This window comes from Dromaius novaehollandiae, chromosome 1 (genome assembly GCF_036370855.1).
Source record: "Dromaius novaehollandiae isolate bDroNov1 chromosome 1, bDroNov1.hap1, whole genome shotgun sequence".
Classification (NCBI taxonomy): Eukaryota; Metazoa; Chordata; class Aves; order Casuariiformes; family Dromaiidae; genus Dromaius; species Dromaius novaehollandiae.
In genome coordinates this window covers 23,289,745-23,308,889 of record NC_088098.1, presented here as the reverse complement: position 1 = coordinate 23,308,889, position 19,145 = coordinate 23,289,745, and the positions used below count along the sequence as shown (strand labels likewise).

Here is a 19,145-nt window from a genome sequence, read left to right as displayed (position 1 = left end):
GCTAAGCACTGGCATGCCTCTTGTGCCGCCTGCAGAAGCTTCTCCCGCATTTTTCTTCTCTGTGCAGTCTGCCAGGTGTTGACTAACACTGTGTACAGAAAGAAAGGAAATACCGTCACTAAGAACAGCAGCATCCTTGCATACACCGCTTCTAGAATACAAATAGCCATTTATTCTCCATCCTACGCCTATTCAGAGCCAACTGGTAAGGTCGCACACACATGCTAGTTACACACACCCAGGCCCCCTTCTTTCCTGCTTCCCTCCATACAGGCTAGGAGAAAGGGAGAAGAAATGAGCTCTAGATTTGGGGTCAAGCGCTGGTCTGGGCAGGGGCTTATATACACTTCACTTGGCAAAGACACACTTTTCAGACTTTGCGTTGCTCGGACGTGAGCTCAGCATTGCAAACTTGAAACCTAACGGAGCATTTTGGGTGGAAGTCGAGGAAAATTTCCCAATTCACACTTGACACGGGAGCAACACGTACCAGAAGATTCCATCTCGCCCAGCTTCAGCAAAGGTCTCCGTGCATCACTAAACCTTGCTGCTGTTACCAAGCGTGCCCTTAAGCCAACACGCACATCCAGACAACTTAGCAACTCTGACGGTGACCTAAAGCACTTACTGAGCGTGCCCAGAAGTAGCAGCATAATCTTCTGCTGTCCGTCCCAGAATGTCTTTCTGGGAAAGATCAGCACTGTAGCCAAGAAGAACTTCTATGATGCTCATGTCCCCAGCAGAAGCAGCAAGCATAAGAGGGGTCCTAGAGCATCCAAAAGATGAGAGGAAATGTATCAGCCGATACACACGTTTCACTGCCATTACTTTCATCCCTGTTTGCTCCCCAAACAACTACTTCCCCCTTTCCCACAGGCAGAAGGAAAGCAAAGCCAACTACACGGAAGCACAGGAGAACTCGGGTCGGAAGGGGCCTCGAGACCGCTCGCGGCCAAACACCACCCCAAAGCACGTGCAGCTACGAGGCCACACCGGGTTGCTCAGCGCTTTACTCGGTCTGGTCTTCCAAGCCGCCAAGCAGGGAGGCTGCACAACCTCCTCGCGCAACCCGTTCCGACATGTCACCGTCCTCACGGCAAAGAAGATTCTCCTCACATCCACTTGGAACCTCTCTCGTCTCAATGCGCACCCGTTGTCAAAGCGAGTGTCAGGACAGAGAGACAACGCTGCCTGCGAGACAGCATTTACATACCAACTACGCCTGGGCTGTAAAAACCCGCTCCTGCCTAACAGCAATGCTGCCGAACTAACGGCAAGTTCCCTGCCTCGTGGCGACCAGACACAATGCTTTCTGGCAGTCCTCAAGGCGGAAGGCGTCCAGTGAGGCATGACAGCAGCCAAGCGCAGAGCACTTTTCAAAAGCCACGCAGAGGGAACTGCTTCTCTGTGGCTACTTGTGCCTTTTAGAGGCTCACGCCCACGCCTCTCCTCAGTCAAACTTGAAGAATACTCAGGAGACCCACACCCTGTTGTGACGAGCCCTTCACCTTTCAGGCTGATCTCGAGTGTGCACGTCAGCTCCTTTTCTAAGCAGGAACTCCACCATCTCTTTGTGATGCTTGGACACGGCAAGAGCGAGGGGCGTGTATCCCACCTGAAAGCATAAATCCCCCCCAGTTAGAAAAACACAGAGAAGTGAAGCAACTTTTGCTTTCCAAGAGACGCCTTACCCACATTCTACGCTTACCTTATTCTGCGCATCAATATGGGCATTGTGCTCCAGTAACTGCCCTGCTAGAGAGGTGTTAGGAGCAAGGGCAGCGAGGTGAAGGGCAGTGTTGCCGAGAGCATCTGCAAGATTAGGGTCGGCACCATGCGCTAGCAGAATGGCGACACATTGTTCTTGCTGGCACTGTACCGCCTGGAAACAACACCGGGAAAAAGAAACATTTCCAGCAACTACGTTTCCCTCTGTCACAACTCCCACCGCTTGCCAACCTCAGAAAACAAGAACGCGGTCAAAGATTAGGTACCGGATGCCTATTCGGCACCAAGCACAACGCGATCTCCACCCATACCCAGGTCACGAATCACCCAAGAGATGGATCGCTCAGTGCTTAACTTCTAAGTCCTACCTACAACAGCATCACATACTCCACGTACCTTCATCAGTGGCGATCTCTCAAAATTATCACGAGGATTGAGCTTGCACTTCCTCTCTACTAAGTACGAAACAACCTCCGCATGTCCATTAGCGCAAGCAAGATGCAGAGGTGTCCTAAAAAGTAAATATATTACATTAACACAGACAGAGAGAAAGCTGAAGAGACCGCTCCTGCCTATGTCACGTGTGTAGGGCCACTGCTTTCCGGTTCCAAAAAACAAGCTTAGAAAAAGTTTCTCATCCCTTCAGCAATGACGGCAGTTGCACGCCCAAAGGCAGAGACCGGCTAGGAAACATCCACCTCACCCCCCCCACTCGTTTATGAAGACGACGTTCACTCCGCTCCGCACCCGGCTCCCTGCAGACGCAGTCCTGCGCCCAGGCACAGGATTCTTCCCGCACAGCCTCAGGCTGCCGCTCTGAAACTGCTGCCCTCCATCCCTCTGCCCAGGCAACTGGCCGCTGCCTCCAGCAGCACTACGCACACCGCCCAGCAAGGACGACCAAGGCTCGGGCGCCTTAAGCCTGCGGCAAGGGAACCTCGAGCTTCCGCCAGCATCGCTCACGTGACAACACCGTGCCAGAGGCTAAGGAGATGGGTTGCAGGACACCATCACATCAGCCCCGCGCTGTGCTTTTCGGGAATTCGTGCCTTCTCTCCTTCCCCCGAGCTTACTACTGCAGCAAACACGAGGACGCGCTCACTCCCAAGGGCCCTCGGCAACACCTGGCAAACCAGAGAGCAGAAACCTTCCCCCTCGACCCTGTCATGCCGACAGCAGCAGAGCAGCCCTCTGTCTTGCCCCCAGCTGTGACTGCCCTTCTCACACAGCGTCCACCCCGAGGGAGCACGACTGCCTTTCCACCAGCCCTCACCAGCTGAAGGAAACGGCACTTCCTGCCTTCCTTCCAGGCAAAGCCGTGCCGTGCTGTGCCGCGCCTGGAAGACAGGAGGCCCTTCAAACTGCCAAACGCCTCAGCTCAAACCACCGCAGCCGACGCGGCTACGAAGGATCCCGCGAGCACCTCGAGAGGGCTGCTGCCACGCAGGCAGCACAGGCGACGCTGCGGGAGAGGCCGCTCGCAAAACCTGCCCCCTCGTTTCCGCCCTCCTCAGCCTCGCCTCGCCTCGCCTCGCCCAGCAAAGGAGACCTCTCTGCCGGCAGCACGGGCCCGCCGCAGCCTCGCAGCTGCGCCGGCGCCTCCGGGCACGCGGCCGGGCCGCCGCCGCCGCCGCCCCCTCCGCCCGCCGCCGCGGCCACAGCCGGCACCGCCGCCGCGGCCCGGCCCTCGCGGCCGCCCCTCGCGCCGCCCCCACGCTCGCGGCACCGCCCAGAGCCCGGCCCGCGGGCGCCACCGCCCCCCTCACCGCTTCGCCTGGTCCCGCCCGTTGAGGCCGGGTCTCAGCAGCCACCGTGGCCGCCGCACCTGCGCCAGGTCGCCGCTGGCGGCCGCGCGGTGCAGCTTGCCCAGCTCATTCTCGCGGAGCTCGTAGGCGGCGCCCATGCAGGGCAGGGAAGCGCTGCCGCGCGCAGGCGGCCCCTTGCCGAAGAGCCCCAGGAGCCTCTTCATGCTGCAGCAGGGACGCAGACACGGACACGGCCCCGCCTCGGGCGGGGGCAGAGGAGCCGAGCCCCGGTGGGCCGCGGGGCTGGGGGCACCGGGCTCGCAGTCCCCGGGCCGGGGCCGGGGCCGGGGCCGAGGGCAGGGCGCAGCGAGGCTCCGAGAGAGGCGCCCAGCGAGGACGCGCCGGTGCTGCGGCAGCAGCGGCCACACGCTGAGGGCGCTGCCTCCAGAGGCCGATGCGCAACAGCCGCGGCGAGGGCGCTCGGGGGCGTCACAGGGCGCCGCGTGACGCCGCGGGGGCGGGGCTCCGGGCGGGCCGGCGGCGAGTCGGCGCTGCCGCCGCCTGCGGGGCGCGGCCGGGGCGGGGGGCGGCGCTGGGAGCGCCTCGCAGGGCTCCGGCGCTGGGGGTTCCCTCCCTGTAGGGGACGAGGCCCAAGTAACAGCACTGTGAACTCGAGCAGCTGCTCCTGGGACCAGAGCCCCAGGGAGGGTCCCAGGCTCACTCCCCTTGGCTCATTGGTGCCACTGCCCTGAGCCGACGTGTGTCTCAGCCACTCCTGAGACTGGGCTGAGAGAAGGTTCCAGAAGCCCAGGAGCTGGCACAAAAAAACAGGCGCACGTAGGAGCCCTGGGTGGGTGGTTTCTCTCTACACTGAACACTGCTGTTGGCAGGTCCAGTGCTGGATCCACAACTGGCAATTCGCTCTCGCTCTCTTGCTTGCTTTCGGGCTTGCTTTCCTTTTCACACAGTTAAGGCCACCTTGGTTCCCCATAAAGCCGCAGAGCTGAGGCAGGTATAATTGTTAGAGGACCAATGTCCGCCGAATATTTGTTCCATTAAGGTTGATGTGTATGAACGGACCTTGAGTGCCGTTTCGCCCTCAATCCATACCGAGGGGATTTGCAAACCTGGGTCACCCTCCCCCCCTTGTAGGTGGGACGTGACACTGCCCCAAGGCAGCGCCTGTGCTTGCATCCAGGCGAGGCCCCAGTAGCAGAGGACGTGCAGCCTCCTTTCCGGGTGCTGGAGGTTCACGCGCGCACAGAAACGCGCTCCCTCAGCTCTGCAGACTCGCCAGCACCCCTGCGCTTGCAGCTCCTGGCAGCGTCAGCTCGGCCTCTCAGCCTGCCCGCTGCCTGTGCCCAGAGCTGGGGCCGCCTGCTCGCTGGCCAGCCCGGCTGAAAGTCTGCTAGCGAACTGCGCACGCCCCTGTGGGCGCCCGGCGGCTCCGGGGAAATAGAAACACACTGGTCCCCGCAAAGGCTCCAGAAAGCAGGCAACGTGGTTTCTTCAAACACCTCAGCTGCTACTGCTGTTCCTCGGTTTGGGCCCTTCTTGCCAGGCTTTCACTGCTGCTCCTCCTGTTTGTAAATGGAGGCTTGGGGATTTGGGGCTCCTGGTGTTTTCTTGGTTCCTGCAGCTCCCGGCTCCCCTCTCGTAGCCGTGAAGGCAGAGACGATTGCGACAGAGCCTCCCTGAGCAGTTCTTCGCCTTGAGGAGCGGGAGAATTTGGGTGCAGCGATGCCTGGCGAGAGGGCCCTTGCCTCCGCTCTCCTGCCTTGAGGCCGCGCTTGTTTGGGCCTGGAGCGGCCTGTGACTGCTGCTCCTGCGAGGGTTTGCAGAGCGCTGCCCTTCCTGAGGCCCTGGCGCCCTTTGTCCTGGCTCCTTTGCTGCTGAGTACAGAAAACGGTGTTTAGGTTCTCCTTGTTGCCGGTGCGTTGGCAGAGGAGCCTGCTGAGCTGTTGCTGAGATGGATGAGGCTTCCCGCCGGGCTTCAGCGCTGCAATTGCAGAGTCACGGGAGGGCTGAGGTCGGGAGGGGCTGCGGGAGGTGCTCTGGGCCAGGCCCCTGCTGCAAGCAGGCTCATGCAGAGCAGGTTGCTCAGGGCTGTGTGCAGCCGGGGTTTGAGTGTCTCCGAGGATGGAGGCTCCAGCCCCTCTCTGGGCACTAACAGGCCCTGAGCAGCCTGTGCCGGGGGCTGGTTACCAGCGCTGGCCTGAACCCCAACCCAACCTGCGCTCTGACTTCCTGGCCCGACCTCGGACCTGCTGCACCAGCTCTAACTTCCCTGGCGACCGGGGCTGCCGGCTGAGCCTGGCTGCCACCGCTGAGACTGCCCTGCTCCCTCACTTGCCTACGGTGGGGCTGGGCCTTGGCTGGCGAGGCCCCTGCCCTGGTAGCCACGTCACCACCCTCAGCTCCCGGCTCCCCATCCCTGCTGGAGCAGCCGGCCCTGGCCGCTCCCGGACCACCCTCCCCGCAAAAGAAGCTTTCCTTATGTTTAAATGGAGTTTCCCCTATTTCAGTTTGTGCCCATTGCTTCCTGGCCTTTCCTGGGCACCACTGAGAAGAGCCTGGCTCTGCCTTCTTCACCACCCCCCCCCACCCCAATCAGGTATTCCCACAGGGATTTATTTATACAGAGTAAGATGCCCCCGGAGCCGCCTCTTCTTCAGGCTGAGCAGGCCCAGCTCTCGCAGCCTCTCCAGGCAGGGCAGGTGCTCCAAGCCCCTGATCATCTTTGTGGCCCTTCACTGCATGTGCCACCTCATCCTCCACTTACCTTGCCTGAACTTCATCAGTTTGTCTAGGAGGATGTTAGGGGAGACAGTGCTGGCAGCCTTGCTGAAGGCAAGATAAACGCTCTCCCCTGCTCTGCCCTTGGCCAGAGAGTTTGTCGCTTTGTCGTAGAAGGCTCTCAGGTTGGTCAGGCATGGTTTCCTCCTTTGTAAAACCATGCAGGATCACCTGAAGCACGTTGCGCAGGGCCCCATCCAGATGGCTTTTGAACATCTCCAAGGATGGAGACTCCACAATCTCTCTGGGCCACCTGTTCCAGTACTCGGTCATCCTCACCGTAAAAAAGTCGTTCCTTATGTTCAGATGCAACTGTGTTTCAGTTTCTGCCCTTTGCCTCTCATCCTACCACTAGGCACCACTGAAAAAAGTCTGACCCCATCTTCCTTACACCCTCCCTTCAGATATTTATAAACATTGGTAAGATCCCGCCTCAGTCTTCTCTTCTCCAGGCAGAACAATGCCAGCTCTCGCAGCCTTTCCTCATATGAGAAAAACTCCAGGCCCATAATCATCTTAGTAGCCCTTCGCTGGACTTGCTCCAGTAGCTCCATCTCTCTCTTCTACTGCAGAGCCCAGAACGGGACACACTACGCCAGATGCAGCCTCACCCGGGATGAGGTAGAGGGGGAGAATTACCTCCCTTGACCCACTGGCAACACTCTGCCTAATGCAGCCCAGGATAACGTTGGCCTTCTTTGCGACAAGAGCACATTACCGCCTCATGGTAAATCCATGCCGACTACTCCCAGTCACCTTCTGGGCCTCCACGTCTTTGGAAAGGGCTTCCGGGAGGCTCTGCTCCATCAGCTTGCCAGGCCTCGAGGTGCCGCTGGCCCGCTTGTAGCTCCCTGGGTCCCGCTTCTTGCCCCTCTTCAAGGCAGGAGGGACAGCTGCTGTGGGCCAGGCCTCAGGAACCTCCCGCGATTGCCATGACCTCTCACACATCATCGAGAGTGGCCTCGCACTGGCAGCGCAGATGCACGCTGAAGTTGAGGAGCTGACGGGACTTTTCCCTAGCCGCACTGTAACCATCACCAGCTCCTGTTATGGCAGATGCCAGCGCTGAGGTTCAGTCCTGCTTCTGCACCTCTCGCTGACAGCCAGCGGGACAGAAGCAGGCTGGGAACCATTTGAAAACAGTTCATGTCAGAGTTTGTCAAAAGGACGACACAAAGGGAAGGCACAGACTTTCTGCACTTGCTTTTGCTTTGGAGAGAGAAAAGCAAGTGCCCAGCACTGAACAGAAGGTCAGCCTTGCCAGTCATGCTGCAGGGCAGAGAAATGTCTTCCCCCCTTTCCCCGTTGCTGACTCCACGTGGACCAGATACCCTTCCAGACTGGTGGGCTTTGCAACCTTTCACGGCTACCAGGAGCCCTCTCCCTCCCTTCTGCCTAGACCACAGGAAGCCTTGTTCTGAAAGGCAGCCGGAGTCAAGTGCCCCAGTATTAGCAAGACCTGAAGTCGAGGCCCCCGTCTTAACACACTCCTGCTTGCGGCCTCCACTGAGGAAGAGGACCCCCGCCTTGCAGCCACAGGCAGCAACAGGCCAGACTCCTGCCAGCGTTCCCCCTTTGGCAGCAGTCTGACAGCTACTATTCTGTAAGAGACACAAGCAGACGGAGCAAGAGGGTACAGCCACATGGGCAGGGCAGGCAAAGTCAGGAGGGGGAACGGAATGAAACAGAGACAGGTACTAGACTGCAAAATTTATTAAGTACCAAGTTGGAACAGAATACTTTCATTTAAATACAGCGTGTTATTATCTACACACCACTCCGTTAAGAGGCAGAAGGCACATTTCCCCAGGCTTCATTCGTCTCAGGATAACCACTCTTAGCTTTCTGGAATGGGGACTTCCTCTGCCCCAGCATCTTCTGCTGGCTCACCACTTCGGCAGGCATGAAACGGCAAACGCAGCTACTTCCAGAGCGGCTGCTCCCTAGCATTTTTGTCCAAGTCAGAGCACATCGTTTTTGGCGGAAACGGCGTGATACTCTTACATTGCCCTGGAAAGTGGCTCCTGGTCTCCGTTTTCTGAGGATCCTTCAGCAGATGCCCAGGCAGAAGCTCCAGCCGATCCAATTTTCAGTTCAGCCATTGCTGAGGAAGGGGGGGCAGCAGAGGGGGGAGAAAATGCCCTATGTTAGTGTCACAGTAGGAAAAGGTAACAAGTCCCCAAACCAAACAAACCCTATTACTCCCAGGAGACAGGCAACTCCATTCACAATGCAAACGGCTTTAATGCAACGGACTTGTGTCCGTCCAGGCAAATGCAAAGAGCTAGAAAGCAACAGCCAGCCGCTCGCTCGGAGATTAAGGACCACTGGGACAGAAGGAATTGCTCTCCGGGGCTACCTGCTTTGAAACAGGCCCAGTCACTGCAAAGCCGTGGCTCTGGAGGAACAATTAACACAAAGAGGTGGGATTATTCAGGGCACTGGGGGGGGGCGCGGGGGGTGTGTGTACAAGCGTGTACACTGTTTTTTCTGTTTTTCTTAAAGGCAACTGCATAAATTCTGTGCCACTATTATTTGGATAAGCAGGAAGTTTTCACATAAAGCTCTAGCTTGGAAAGCTAGTAGAAAACAGCTGTGCTTAGCACAGGAGCTTGACAGCTTTCAAGTAGTTGTGTCCAGAAACTAGGAACGGTCATCTTCCTTCACAACACTGCTAACATATCCTGACAAATTACCTTGCTCAAGTTCTTCAGCGATATTTTTGACCATTCCCGCCGCACCTGGAAGTATATACAGGATACCCTGAAGACCTCAATAGTTACATGCTTGTAGTACTAGCTTCTACAGCCTTTGGAAACCCAGCTGTAATGCAGAATAAGAACGGGAAACATCATCCCCAATACAGTACAGAGAAATTCGTTGTCCACCAAGACGCATTGTGTGGCATTAACTGCATCACAAAGCAATCGCAACTCATCAGTTTTCTCATATTCTGCTTTTTAAAAAGTACAGCAAAAAGCACAATGACTTCACAGCAACCAGGGAAGGTCAGAGATCTATCCACAAGCGCACAAGCAGCACGTTTACACTGTTGACAGCGGGTAAGGCTCGTGATGCCTGCGGTTTTTTCCATCATGATGCACGCCGGGACATCTAGAAGTGACTGTCCAAACAGAGAGCATACAGCTTCTGGGCTTAGGTAGAGAGCAAGCAGTTCAGGCTGAATCCCCGGGGGAATCACCACTAATTCTGAGACACACACAGGCTCACCTACCAACATACCGACACAGAGAAGAGCCAAAATGCTGCTTAATTTACTCATTACCAAAGGACTCAGGCCAGAACGAGCTGGCTTTCCTTGCAGCAGTCACCTCTTGACGGTTCTTTTTCAGACAGCACTGCTGACTTACTATTTACCCGCGGGGGTTGCCCGAGGGCAGTCATCCGGATCACCCTGTGAGACTCCACGAGACAACGCTCAGAGCCTAGGAACTCCACTTCAGAACATTACCGGCACGGGTACAGGTACGGTACGCCGACACGTCCTTTAAACAGGACCCTTGGTACGCAGGGGGCACCACAGCACTGCGTTAGAATTAGAGGGGCCTGAATACTTCTCAGGGATAAAACAGACGGAAGGGGAGAGCTTGCCCCTGCCTCCACTCTGTGCAAAGGAGGGAACGGATCAGGGCATTCTGTGAAGAATTATGCGCTCCCTTGTCCAACTCTTGCCATGCGGTTCCCAAGCCTCGTGATACGCTGCTCACCATTCTGTGAGGAACGTGCTGTCTCACAGACTGCTAATTCTGGGACACACGCGGACCAGAGGTATTGCCGAGGTTGCAGCATTGTGAGGGTCAGCAGTCACGTTCAGACTACTGGATTGGGTGTCCTGGAGCTAGGATGCTCATTGATGATGCTCATTTTCAGCTTAAAAGCTGAACCTAGCTTATTCATATTCTTTAAAGGTAATTCGAGAATAACATGGGTTTACAATGCCTTACCTCAGCCATATGAGCTTCCACTCGGTCTGCCACAGAGGAAGCATTGCCCACGGGGTTCGTCGTCAAAGAGCGGCTCCTGCAGCACTCGTGACGATGTGCAGCACCAGCTTCCGCAAGCCCCACATTAGCTCTGGCTCGCTGCAGGCGTTTTGTGAGAGCCAATTCATCTTCTAAATCCCTAATTCTCTGCTGCAGTCGGCCTACCGTGGAAGCTTCAGTAGCAGCTCTTATGCGTTCCACTCGGTCCTGGGTGGCTGCCTGTGTCTGAAGCAGAGCATGCAATTTCAAGCCCCAGGAGAGAAGAAGAGAACTTTCCCCCCAGTCTGTATCACACCCCCAACCGGAAGAGCACAACCTTACTCAGGGAGGCAACGGTGCCTCCTCCCTTCCCTCAACGAGGGAGGGCGAAACCCAGAAGCACCACATTACATAATCCTTTTTGTGCGGAAAGAGACACACGCACACACACTCTTAGCGCAACTTCTTTGTTTTCGGTCAAAGCTGGGACTAAGCAACCTCTGTCTCGGCAAGACACTAGTCTCCTTGCAATTCTTCTCTTAGCGCTGTTACCCGATTCCCCAGTGACCTACGTGGGTGGAGAAGATTATTCACAGGATCTCAGAGTGGTTGAGGACAACCATTCAACAAGCTCACACCCTTCAACAACCTCCTGAAGATGTGAAGAGCCCATGACCCCACAGCCCTGACGGCAGAAGCATGAAATACTGAAAAATCACAACAGGAAAGAATGAAGGAATGACAAGGCACAACTGGACCACAGATACCAGGGTGAAGTAAGTTTACCTGCAGAAAGAGATTGACTTCCTGCAGTTTTTGCCTTAGCTCTCGCCCAGCTCTTTGTTCAGCCTCCTTTTTATAGACTTCTACGTGGCTGCGATCCATCATCTTGGCCTCTAAATGACGCCTGAGGACAACCACCTCTTCTTCCAGATGCTGCTTCCTCTTGCGCAGTTTGTCACAGCTCCCATGCAGCCAAGCCAACTCTTCGCGCAAGCCTTCATTTGCTTTTTCTAGCTGCCTCGACCTTCTCCGCTCTGTCGCCAGCCAGTGGGAAAGTTCACGGACCTGTAGACAGGGAAAGGACAGACTCACTTAGCCTCAGCCTCAGACGCTCACAGGAAACCAAATATCCACAGAGCTGGACACCTTCTCCTTTCATCAGAAACAATATCTATCGGGGGGGGAGGGGGCGTTTTGGATGGACAGGGGGTGCGAGGAGTGTTACATATTTGTCACACAGTCAGGTTACTTCAGGACAGAACTCACAAGAGACACATCCTCTTCTTTCCGTGACACTGAAAGCTTCGCCAACAGTGCTCCAGAAAGGAGCTTTTCAAGCAGTGGAGGAAGAAGGCGTGTTCTTTCCAGATCAAAGCGGGAGTTTGTTTTCAAGCGCTTTCAGGAAGTACCAGGTTTCAGTAGGCCCCAAAGGTCAACTAAAACTCCGTCTTCCTCTTTGCTCCTCAGAAATTTACCTTTCCCACACCAGCACCCTGGTATTGCAACGCTTCTTCACTTACCAAAGGATTAGTTAGGCATTTTCAGGGATCACAGGGGAAATCCACTCACTTCGGAACACAGCCACCAGATCATTAACAACAGGAAACAGAATTAAATCATACAGGCTTCCAAAAACAGCAAAAAACCCGAACAAACCAAAGCTCACCTTTGTTCTTAATCTACCAACTTCGCTGCCCCTTCCAGAACGCGTGTCCTCCATTGCGCCCTGGAAATCCGACTGGGACTCACTCTCTCGCCTCTCATACGCCCTCAGTTTCTTCATAGCTCTTTCAAGAAGCCTCCTGGACCTGTGCAGCAAATTAGCGCATAAAATAGGAAGCCCAGGGACAGTCAGCCTTTGCGTATACACTTAGGTAAGCAGCATGGATGGGGCTTACCTTGTTTGTAACCTGACTGACAGGCCAGGACTTATGGACCCCCCAAAAACCCAAACCCAAACCAGGGGAAAAAAAATCATTTCCCTCCCACAGATCACTTGCAGGGTCGAAATTTCATCTACTCCCATGGAGGTACTCCCTTGGCCTGAAAACAGAGGTGACGGACTTCTGCCTGCCCTCCCTCTCTCCCCACAACAACTGCAGGGCAGCCTGCACTTCCACCTACCTAAAACCGTACGCTCACGTACAGAAGCCACTTGCAAGATCTAACGCAAGGCTTGAAGGTGCTCACAAACTGTTACGTCCTCATAGTCTTAGGGTCAAGTTAAATAAAGCTTGACTCCCAGCCTAGTCCATACTTCTTACAAGTACTAAAAACCCATACTTACCTGTTGCATTCTTTCTGCAGTTCCATGTTTCTTCTCATTTCCTGCTCCAGTCGGGCTTCTGCTGGTCGCTTCCACTCTACCAGCTTCTTCATTGACTTGCTTTTGCTCTCACACTTTCCAAACAGAAAGAAGAAATGGCACACATAACTCAGTAATGGCATCTATAAGCATTAGGTGCAGACAGCGTTCCTCACACAGATGTTGCAGGACGTCTCTCTCTGCTAGCCCAAGGCCGCAGAACTCCAGGGGACAGAATGCCCACGTAAAGGTCAGCACTTCAGTTTTCCCACTGAACAGGCCAATACTGAGGGACAGAAACAGTTGCCTGCCAGCCCCCCCACCTCCCTCCGTCCTGTCCCCCCCCACAAAAGGGAAGGCCACCTGCTACTAGGGGCTCACGGGGAAAAGGTGGAAAAGACCCTGAAGAACAGCTTCCTCAGTCCCTCTGCTACTAGCAGGGGGTACTTATGTAGCCACATCAGTGGAGAGCAGGGCTTCATTTAAAGCTTCAGGAGGAGCTTCAGCCATCAGCAGGCAACGGCCCTTGGAGGAGTTCACCATTACAGAACTCTTGGACGGTTTAGCTGCCCACACACACACACACACACACACACACACACACACACCCCCACCCAACTCCCCCCAAAACCTGAAAGACTAGAAGAAGAAATTCACAGCAACCATTGATGTACCTGCTGACTTGGGTCTTCTTCCGAAAGCACGCGTCTTGTCCGTAAGCCAGTGATCAGGTCCTCCAGGCGATTATGAACCTACGGAAGCATTAAAAAAAGCAAAAAAGGCACGCTGACACTTTCCAGACTGAAGCTCACACCTCATTTAAGGGGTATTACCAAAAAGAAGTGCCACAAACATTTCTCCATCTCCCTACTCCTTTACAATCTACCCCCAGTTCCAGTGATCCAGCAGTCTCCCTTCGTTGAGGGCTTGTCTCCACCAACTCAGACCAAGCACACCGAAAATAACACTGCCTAGCAATGTGGGATTCCTTCATTAGTTGCAGCTGCGCATCTTTGGAGTTCCTCAAGTTACTTTACAGATTTACACCTTCCAGCCAAGGAATCCATAGCCACTAAACAGGGAAGGTGCTCAGAGGCCGGGCAACGGAACTCTTGCCACAGTCCGAGGATGCCAGTTAGGGCTCGGCGACAAAGCGCTTGGCACCAAGGCAATTCCACAAGCTAACCTGCAGAATGCCTTTAAGGCAGGAAAGCCATCAGGCAGCTGCGCTTCAGGGGTAAGCACCACAACGGATCGTCTGCAGGCTGCAGGAAATGACTTCCCCTAGGCTCCCCAGGACAATCTCTTCTGAAAATTTCCCCCCCCACACACAGAGCTAGCCTCAGGAGCTCAGGAAAACAAAAGTCATGACTGGCTTACAGAGGCAGAGCCACGCAGCTCTTTCTGAAGAACTTTGATTCTAGCAGTCTGTTGCTGGACTCTGCCTTCCAGGCTGGCGTTTGCAAGTTCAAGCCTTGAAAAGAAACACAGGTCTCGTTATGGGAAGACACAAGAGCACAAATACTGACACAACAGTGGGAAATAACATCATCTAAAGCAAAAGCTTCTCTCAAAATTGTGCATTAACTTGCTGTGATGCAGCAAGGTAATCCTGTTGCTTTTACACTGTCCCAGAAAGCAAAGCCTTGCTTCACCGTGACAGTTCCTTACCGTCCCACTCGTTCTTCCAGAGGTTTTAGGCTAACAGTTCCTGAGGAGGCTTCCAGAAGGTCTTGCAGTTGCTGGGAAACAGCTACCACTTCTCTTTGTTTCTTTTCCAGGGCCGTCTTCAAGTCCTGAGCACAACGCTCGGACTGAACACGCTGTTCTTCCGACTCCTGCAACTGTAAAACCACAACCAGGACCCACGCGAGTCAGCTGCGTTTTCCGTACAGACAAGGCGACTGCTTCGACTCTCAAGTCGTCTCTCCAAAACCCTGCTGCTTCATCCTCTTTCATACTGGCCTCTCCCATCCCCATCCTGAATACTGCTCAGAATACTCAGAATACTGCTTTGTCCTTTTTCCTCATTTACAGGGAAGAACAATGTCAACGCATTTATTAATGTAGTTACAGGTTTTGCCTACCTTGGCTTTAACCCTGTCCAGTTCCTCCTGCAACCGCAGTTTGTCTTCCTTCAGCTCACCGCAACAAAGCTTTGTAACTCCAAGCGAGCCTTCTGGAAGCGACTGCTGTTCAAGAGCATCGGCAATCTCCTCCGGAAGCTGTCCGGCCATAGCCTAAGGAAACATTGTTACATGAGCATGAAGAAGAGGGCAGGAGCATGGAATGTGTTCTTCTTTTCACTCGCTACATCAGTCTTCAGAGTGAACTCAAAGATAAGCAGCTTTGCCCACCACCTGCAGGCGCCTGCACAACCAAAGACCTCTAGCCATTTTGGCCACCTGAAGACATCTAATCTGTCAGCATCTCTTCATGAGGGCTGCTCTTTCCCAATATGTAAAAAACAGCTCAGTATTACTCTTCTTGGAAGAGACGCTGAGAGCGTGGGCTTGAGCGTTTCCTTCCTTTTTAAGATAACGCACAATCTGCTCTGATGCAAGGGCAAGAGCCATAGCTGGACTGCAGGTATTACTCTGATCATCAAAGCCAGAGCTTCCTACTTCCAACCCTGGGCTTTCAGCCTTCGGGCAGGTCTTCCACTTCACAAAGGTAAAGAAATGATTTCTGCAATACACCTATAGTCTGTCTCCCCCACAAAAGGGAAGGCCACCCGCTACTAGCAGGGGTTACTTATGTATCCCCATCAGTGGAGAGCACCGCTTAATTTAAAGCTTCTGGGGGATCTTCAGCAATCAGTGGGCAGCGGTCCTCAGAAAAGTTCACTGTCAGGGAACTCCTGGATGGTTGAGCTGCCTGCGCACAAAATAGTCATAGCCTGGAAGAAGGAATTCACAGCAACCATTGATGCACCTGCTGATTTTGGTCTTCCTCCAAAGGCATGCACCTTGTCCATAAGCCAGTGATCAAGTCCTCCAGGCAGTTATGAACCTACAGAAGCATTAAAAGCCACACTGAAGTTCACACCACATTTAAGAGGTATTGCCAAAAAGACATGCCTCAAACATTCCTCCCTCTCCTTACTCCTGTACTATCTACCCCTCCCTGTTCCAGGGAGCAGAACAGCCTTAGCTTGAGGCTGCCCTAAAATTGTCAGCAACCATTGCCTGGGCCGTTTGAGGCAGAGCTGTGAGGCAGAGCTGTGAGGCATACAAATGGTCATCAATGAGCAAAGACAGGAGTAGCTTCTTCATCCACGGGATATCCAAAAACCCCGCCATCTTCACCAAAGGCAAGGATAAGCACTGTGACTGCCTGCCTTCTTCTCTGGCCAGCTGCAGTACAGCCCACAATTACACTTGCACATCTCGTTATTTTCAACACCTCTTCAGCCCTAATTAACCACAACTACGGGGGGCTGTAGGACCAAGGACCCTCGCTCACTAGACAGAGCACGACAACCACTTGCTTTGTGCAGGCCCCAGATGAAAGCGCCTTGCTTCAGCTGCTATTAACCCCTGAATTCGGGATGCCTGGACATTCCCAGGCAGCATCGTACAGGGTTCCACAAATGACACCACAGGGACTCCTCTTCACGGAAAACAACACACACCAAGATGCCAAGGAGCAGCCATTCTGCAGAGCCTAAGCAGTTCCTCCTCACTGAAGGCTTGTCTCCACCAACTCAGACCAAGCACACCGAAAATAACACTGCCTAGCAATGTGGGATTCCTTCATTAGTTGCAGCTGCGCATCTTTGGAGTTCCTCAAGTTGCTTTACAGATTTACACCTTCCAGCCAAGGAATCCATAGCCACTAAACAGGGAAGGTGCTCAGAGGCCGGGCAACGGAACTCTTGCCACAGTCCGAGGATGCCAGTTAGGGCTCGGCGACAAAGCGCTTGGCACCAAGGCAATTCCACAAGCTAACCTGCAGAATGCCTTTAAGGCAGGAACCCCTGAAGCGCGGCTGCCTGATGGCTTAAGCACCACGACGGGTATAAAGCAGCAAACATTCAAGCCAGCACACCAGTGTCCAACCTTTACCTCAGACAGTGTTAAGTAGGACGCAGCAGAGCGCCCCATGAAAACTCTCAAAACCAGAGAGCCTGGGAATGGACCAACTGCAGCCAATCACCTGCAGGCTGCAGGAAATGACTTCCCCTAGGCTCCCCAGGACAATCTCTTCTGAAAATTTCCCCCCCCACACACAGAGCTAGCCTCAGGAGCTCAGGAAAACAAAAGTCATGACTGGCTTACAGAGGCAGAGCCACGCAGCTCTTTCTGAAGAACTTTGATTCTAGCAGTCTGTTGCTGGACTCTGCCTTCCAGGCTGGCGTTTGCAAGTTCAAGCCTTGAAAAGAAACACAGGTCTCGTTATGGGAAGACACAAGAGCACAAATACTGACACAACAGTGGGAAATAACATCATCTAAAGCAAAAGCTTCTCTCAGAATTGTGCATTAACTTGCTGTGATGCAGCAAGGTAATCCTGTTGCTTTTACACTGTCCCAGAAAGCAAAGCCTTGCTTCACCGTGACAGTTCCTTACCGTCCCACTCGTTCTTCCAGAGGTTTTAGGCTAACAGTTCCTGAGGAGGCTTCCAGAAGGTCTTGCAGTTGCTGGGAAACAGCTACCACTTCTCTTTGTTTCTTTTCCAGGGCCGTCTTCAAGTCCTGAGCACAACGCTCGGACTGAACACGCTGTTCTTCCGACTCCTGCAACTGTAAAACCACAACCAGGACCCACGCGAGTCAGCTGCGTTTTCCGTACAGACAAGGCGACTGCTTCGACTCTCAAGTCGTCTCTCCAAAACCCTGCTGCTTCATCCTCTTTCATACTGGCCTCTCCCATCCCCATCTCAATTTCCTACGGGCGGCCGTAAACAACGCCGGAACACCAGGCCTACTCTTTCAATGACTCGTGATGCTCCTAGCGCCCATGTGGTCACTCCTCCACGGGAAGCATCAGCAACCTCCTGCTGTAGCTCTCTGGCCATACCCTAATGAACTAGTTACATGCGTATGAAGAAAAGGGTAGGAACACGGACTACGTTCTTCCTTTCACTCACTGCATCAGTCTTCAGAGTGAGCTCAAAGATAAGCAATTTTGCCCACCACCAGCAGGCGCCTGCACAACTGAAGACCTCTAGCTATCCTGGTCACCTGAGGACATCTAATCTGTTGGCATCTCTTCACGAGGGTTGCTGTTTCCTAATTCATTAAAAAAGGGCTTAGTATTAGTGGGCTTGAGCAGTTTTTCTTCTCTTTTAAGACAATGCAAAATGTGCTGTCCTGCACAGCAAGAGCTAGGGTCTGACTGCAGATATTACTCTGACCATCAAAGCCAGGGCTTCCTACTTCCAACCCAGGGCTTTCGTCCTTTGCGCAGTTCTTCCATTTCACAAAGGGAAAGAAATGAATTCTGCAATACTTCTGAAGTATATCTGGAATCTGCTACTCTCTGCAGTCTCCCTCCTGCACTCATTTGGGAATAACAGCTCCCTTTACACTAACATCTTCACGGGTCTTTAACACAGTCACCTGTCCGTCGTACTGGAAATCTGTATCTGTTCGTGTGGCAGCAGCCTCGTGTCCTGCACGCTTCTCTCTCGCATCTGCGGACACCTGGTTGAGTGAGAACACAAACAAGCAGAGAGTGGGGCAAGGAGTTTCCACAAACACTTCAGCATCAAGCTGCAGGTGTCATACCCAAGCACGACTTGGATCGTCACTTAAGCATTACCTGCCGTTTCACTGCTGGTTCTGCACTCACGCATGCCGTCAAGGCAGGCAGGCTCTGGAAGTATAACAGGCCTTTCAGAACCCAAAACAGTGCTCCAAGCCTACACTGATTTTTTTTGTTGTGCTTACTGCTTGGCTGCACGGTTCCAAAAACACTCATTTCATTGGGTACCGTGGCAAAGAAGCAGCAACCCTCCCAAGCACTTGCAGAGCCAGAATCTGTACTCTTTCAGTGTTACACTGGAAATCACATTCAAAGGCCAGTTCCTATGAGACCTAGGACATCAGCAGACCCTACTTAGGCACAGTCCTGACTGAACAGCTTGCACAGAGCAGAAGCTGCTCAAGTTCACAGGAGCAGACACATGGCAGAAGCAGCCAAAGGGGTACTGAGCCTCATCAGCGCTAGGGCCCATGTCCTAAACAAGCTCCCAAGCAGTTCCCCCCACGGGGACCCGAGGACCCCACTGCGCCTCTCACTGAAAGCACCTCAGAAAACGAAGGAAAGTCCCTGTCTTCCTCCTGCTTCACTCCTGCTGCCGACGTAACACCTACAAAGGAAGGGAGAAATGACACACCACGAGTCCTTCTTTCACTCTGCTGCTCCCCCCCCGTCAGGCAAGCCCTGCAGCCATGAGTCGGATAACCCTTCAACTACAGAGGAAAAACAGCACTGTCATTCCCCCCCCAGCCCCACCAAGGTGCTCTCGACGCTTCCCAGGTCCTTCTTTGCAGCAGAAGATGCCCAAGCTCAGCATGACACCTCCCACGGCTACAATAAACACTCAACAGATGGTCGGGTAGCATCCAAACGAGGCTCT

The 19,145-nt window shown here is 54.0% G+C and overlaps 2 protein-coding genes and 2 long non-coding RNA genes across 4 annotated transcripts; all 4 read right to left on the bottom strand.

Annotated features, from left to right (window-relative positions):
• Nucleotides 1–6: 6 nt before the first annotated feature.
• LOC135327231 (ankyrin repeat domain-containing protein 7-like) lies at nucleotides 7–3,930 on the bottom strand (the record flags this gene model as incomplete). Its single annotated transcript, XM_064505380.1, has 6 exons — nucleotides 3,495–3,930; nucleotides 2,125–2,239; nucleotides 1,709–1,882; nucleotides 1,509–1,615; nucleotides 629–766; nucleotides 7–88 (listed from the first exon to the last, which is right to left on the bottom strand). Coding segments are annotated over exons 1-6 (819 nt in total), but the record flags the coding sequence as incomplete, so codon positions are not given.
• Nucleotides 3,931–7,967: 4,037 nt separating this feature from the next.
• On the bottom strand, nucleotides 7,968–9,233 carry LOC135327556 (uncharacterized). Its single transcript, XR_010387870.1, has 2 exons — nucleotides 8,966–9,233; nucleotides 7,968–8,373 (listed from the first exon to the last, which is right to left on the bottom strand). It is a non-coding gene; the product is annotated as an uncharacterized LOC135327556 (long non-coding RNA).
• A 959-nt stretch (nucleotides 9,234–10,192) lies between these two features.
• On the bottom strand, nucleotides 10,193–14,021 carry LOC135327230 (ankyrin repeat domain-containing protein 26-like). Its single transcript, XM_064505378.1, has 6 exons — nucleotides 13,941–14,021; nucleotides 13,235–13,312; nucleotides 12,543–12,655; nucleotides 11,922–12,063; nucleotides 11,039–11,320; nucleotides 10,193–10,498 (listed from the first exon to the last, which is right to left on the bottom strand). Exons 3-6 carry the CDS (start codon nucleotides 12,632–12,634, stop codon nucleotides 10,193–10,195), a joined length of 822 nt encoding a protein of 273 aa, XP_064361448.1. The 5' UTR covers nucleotides 12,635–12,655; nucleotides 13,235–13,312; nucleotides 13,941–14,021.
• A 3,115-nt stretch (nucleotides 14,022–17,136) lies between these two features.
• LOC135327555 (uncharacterized) lies at nucleotides 17,137–18,871 on the bottom strand. Its single transcript, XR_010387869.1, has 4 exons — nucleotides 18,814–18,871; nucleotides 18,326–18,379; nucleotides 18,124–18,207; nucleotides 17,137–17,304 (listed from the first exon to the last, which is right to left on the bottom strand). It is a non-coding gene; the product is annotated as an uncharacterized LOC135327555 (long non-coding RNA).
• Between the last annotated feature and the right edge of the window lie 274 nt (nucleotides 18,872–19,145).

Excerpts from the sequence above, each read along its gene's own strand:
- LOC135327230 (XM_064505378.1), bottom strand. The coding sequence starts at position 12,634 with ATGAAGAAGCTGGTAGAGTGGAAGCGACCAGCAGAAGCCCGACTGGAG. Across the intron at positions 11,321-11,921 it reads TTGGTAGATTAAGAACAAAG|GTCCGTGAACTTTCCCACTG; the intron begins GTGAGCTTTGGT and ends CCCTGTCTACAG. Across the intron at positions 10,499-11,038 it reads AAGTCAATCTCTTTCTGCAG|ACACAGGCAGCCACCCAGGA; the intron begins GTAAACTTACTT and ends GCTCTGCTTCAG.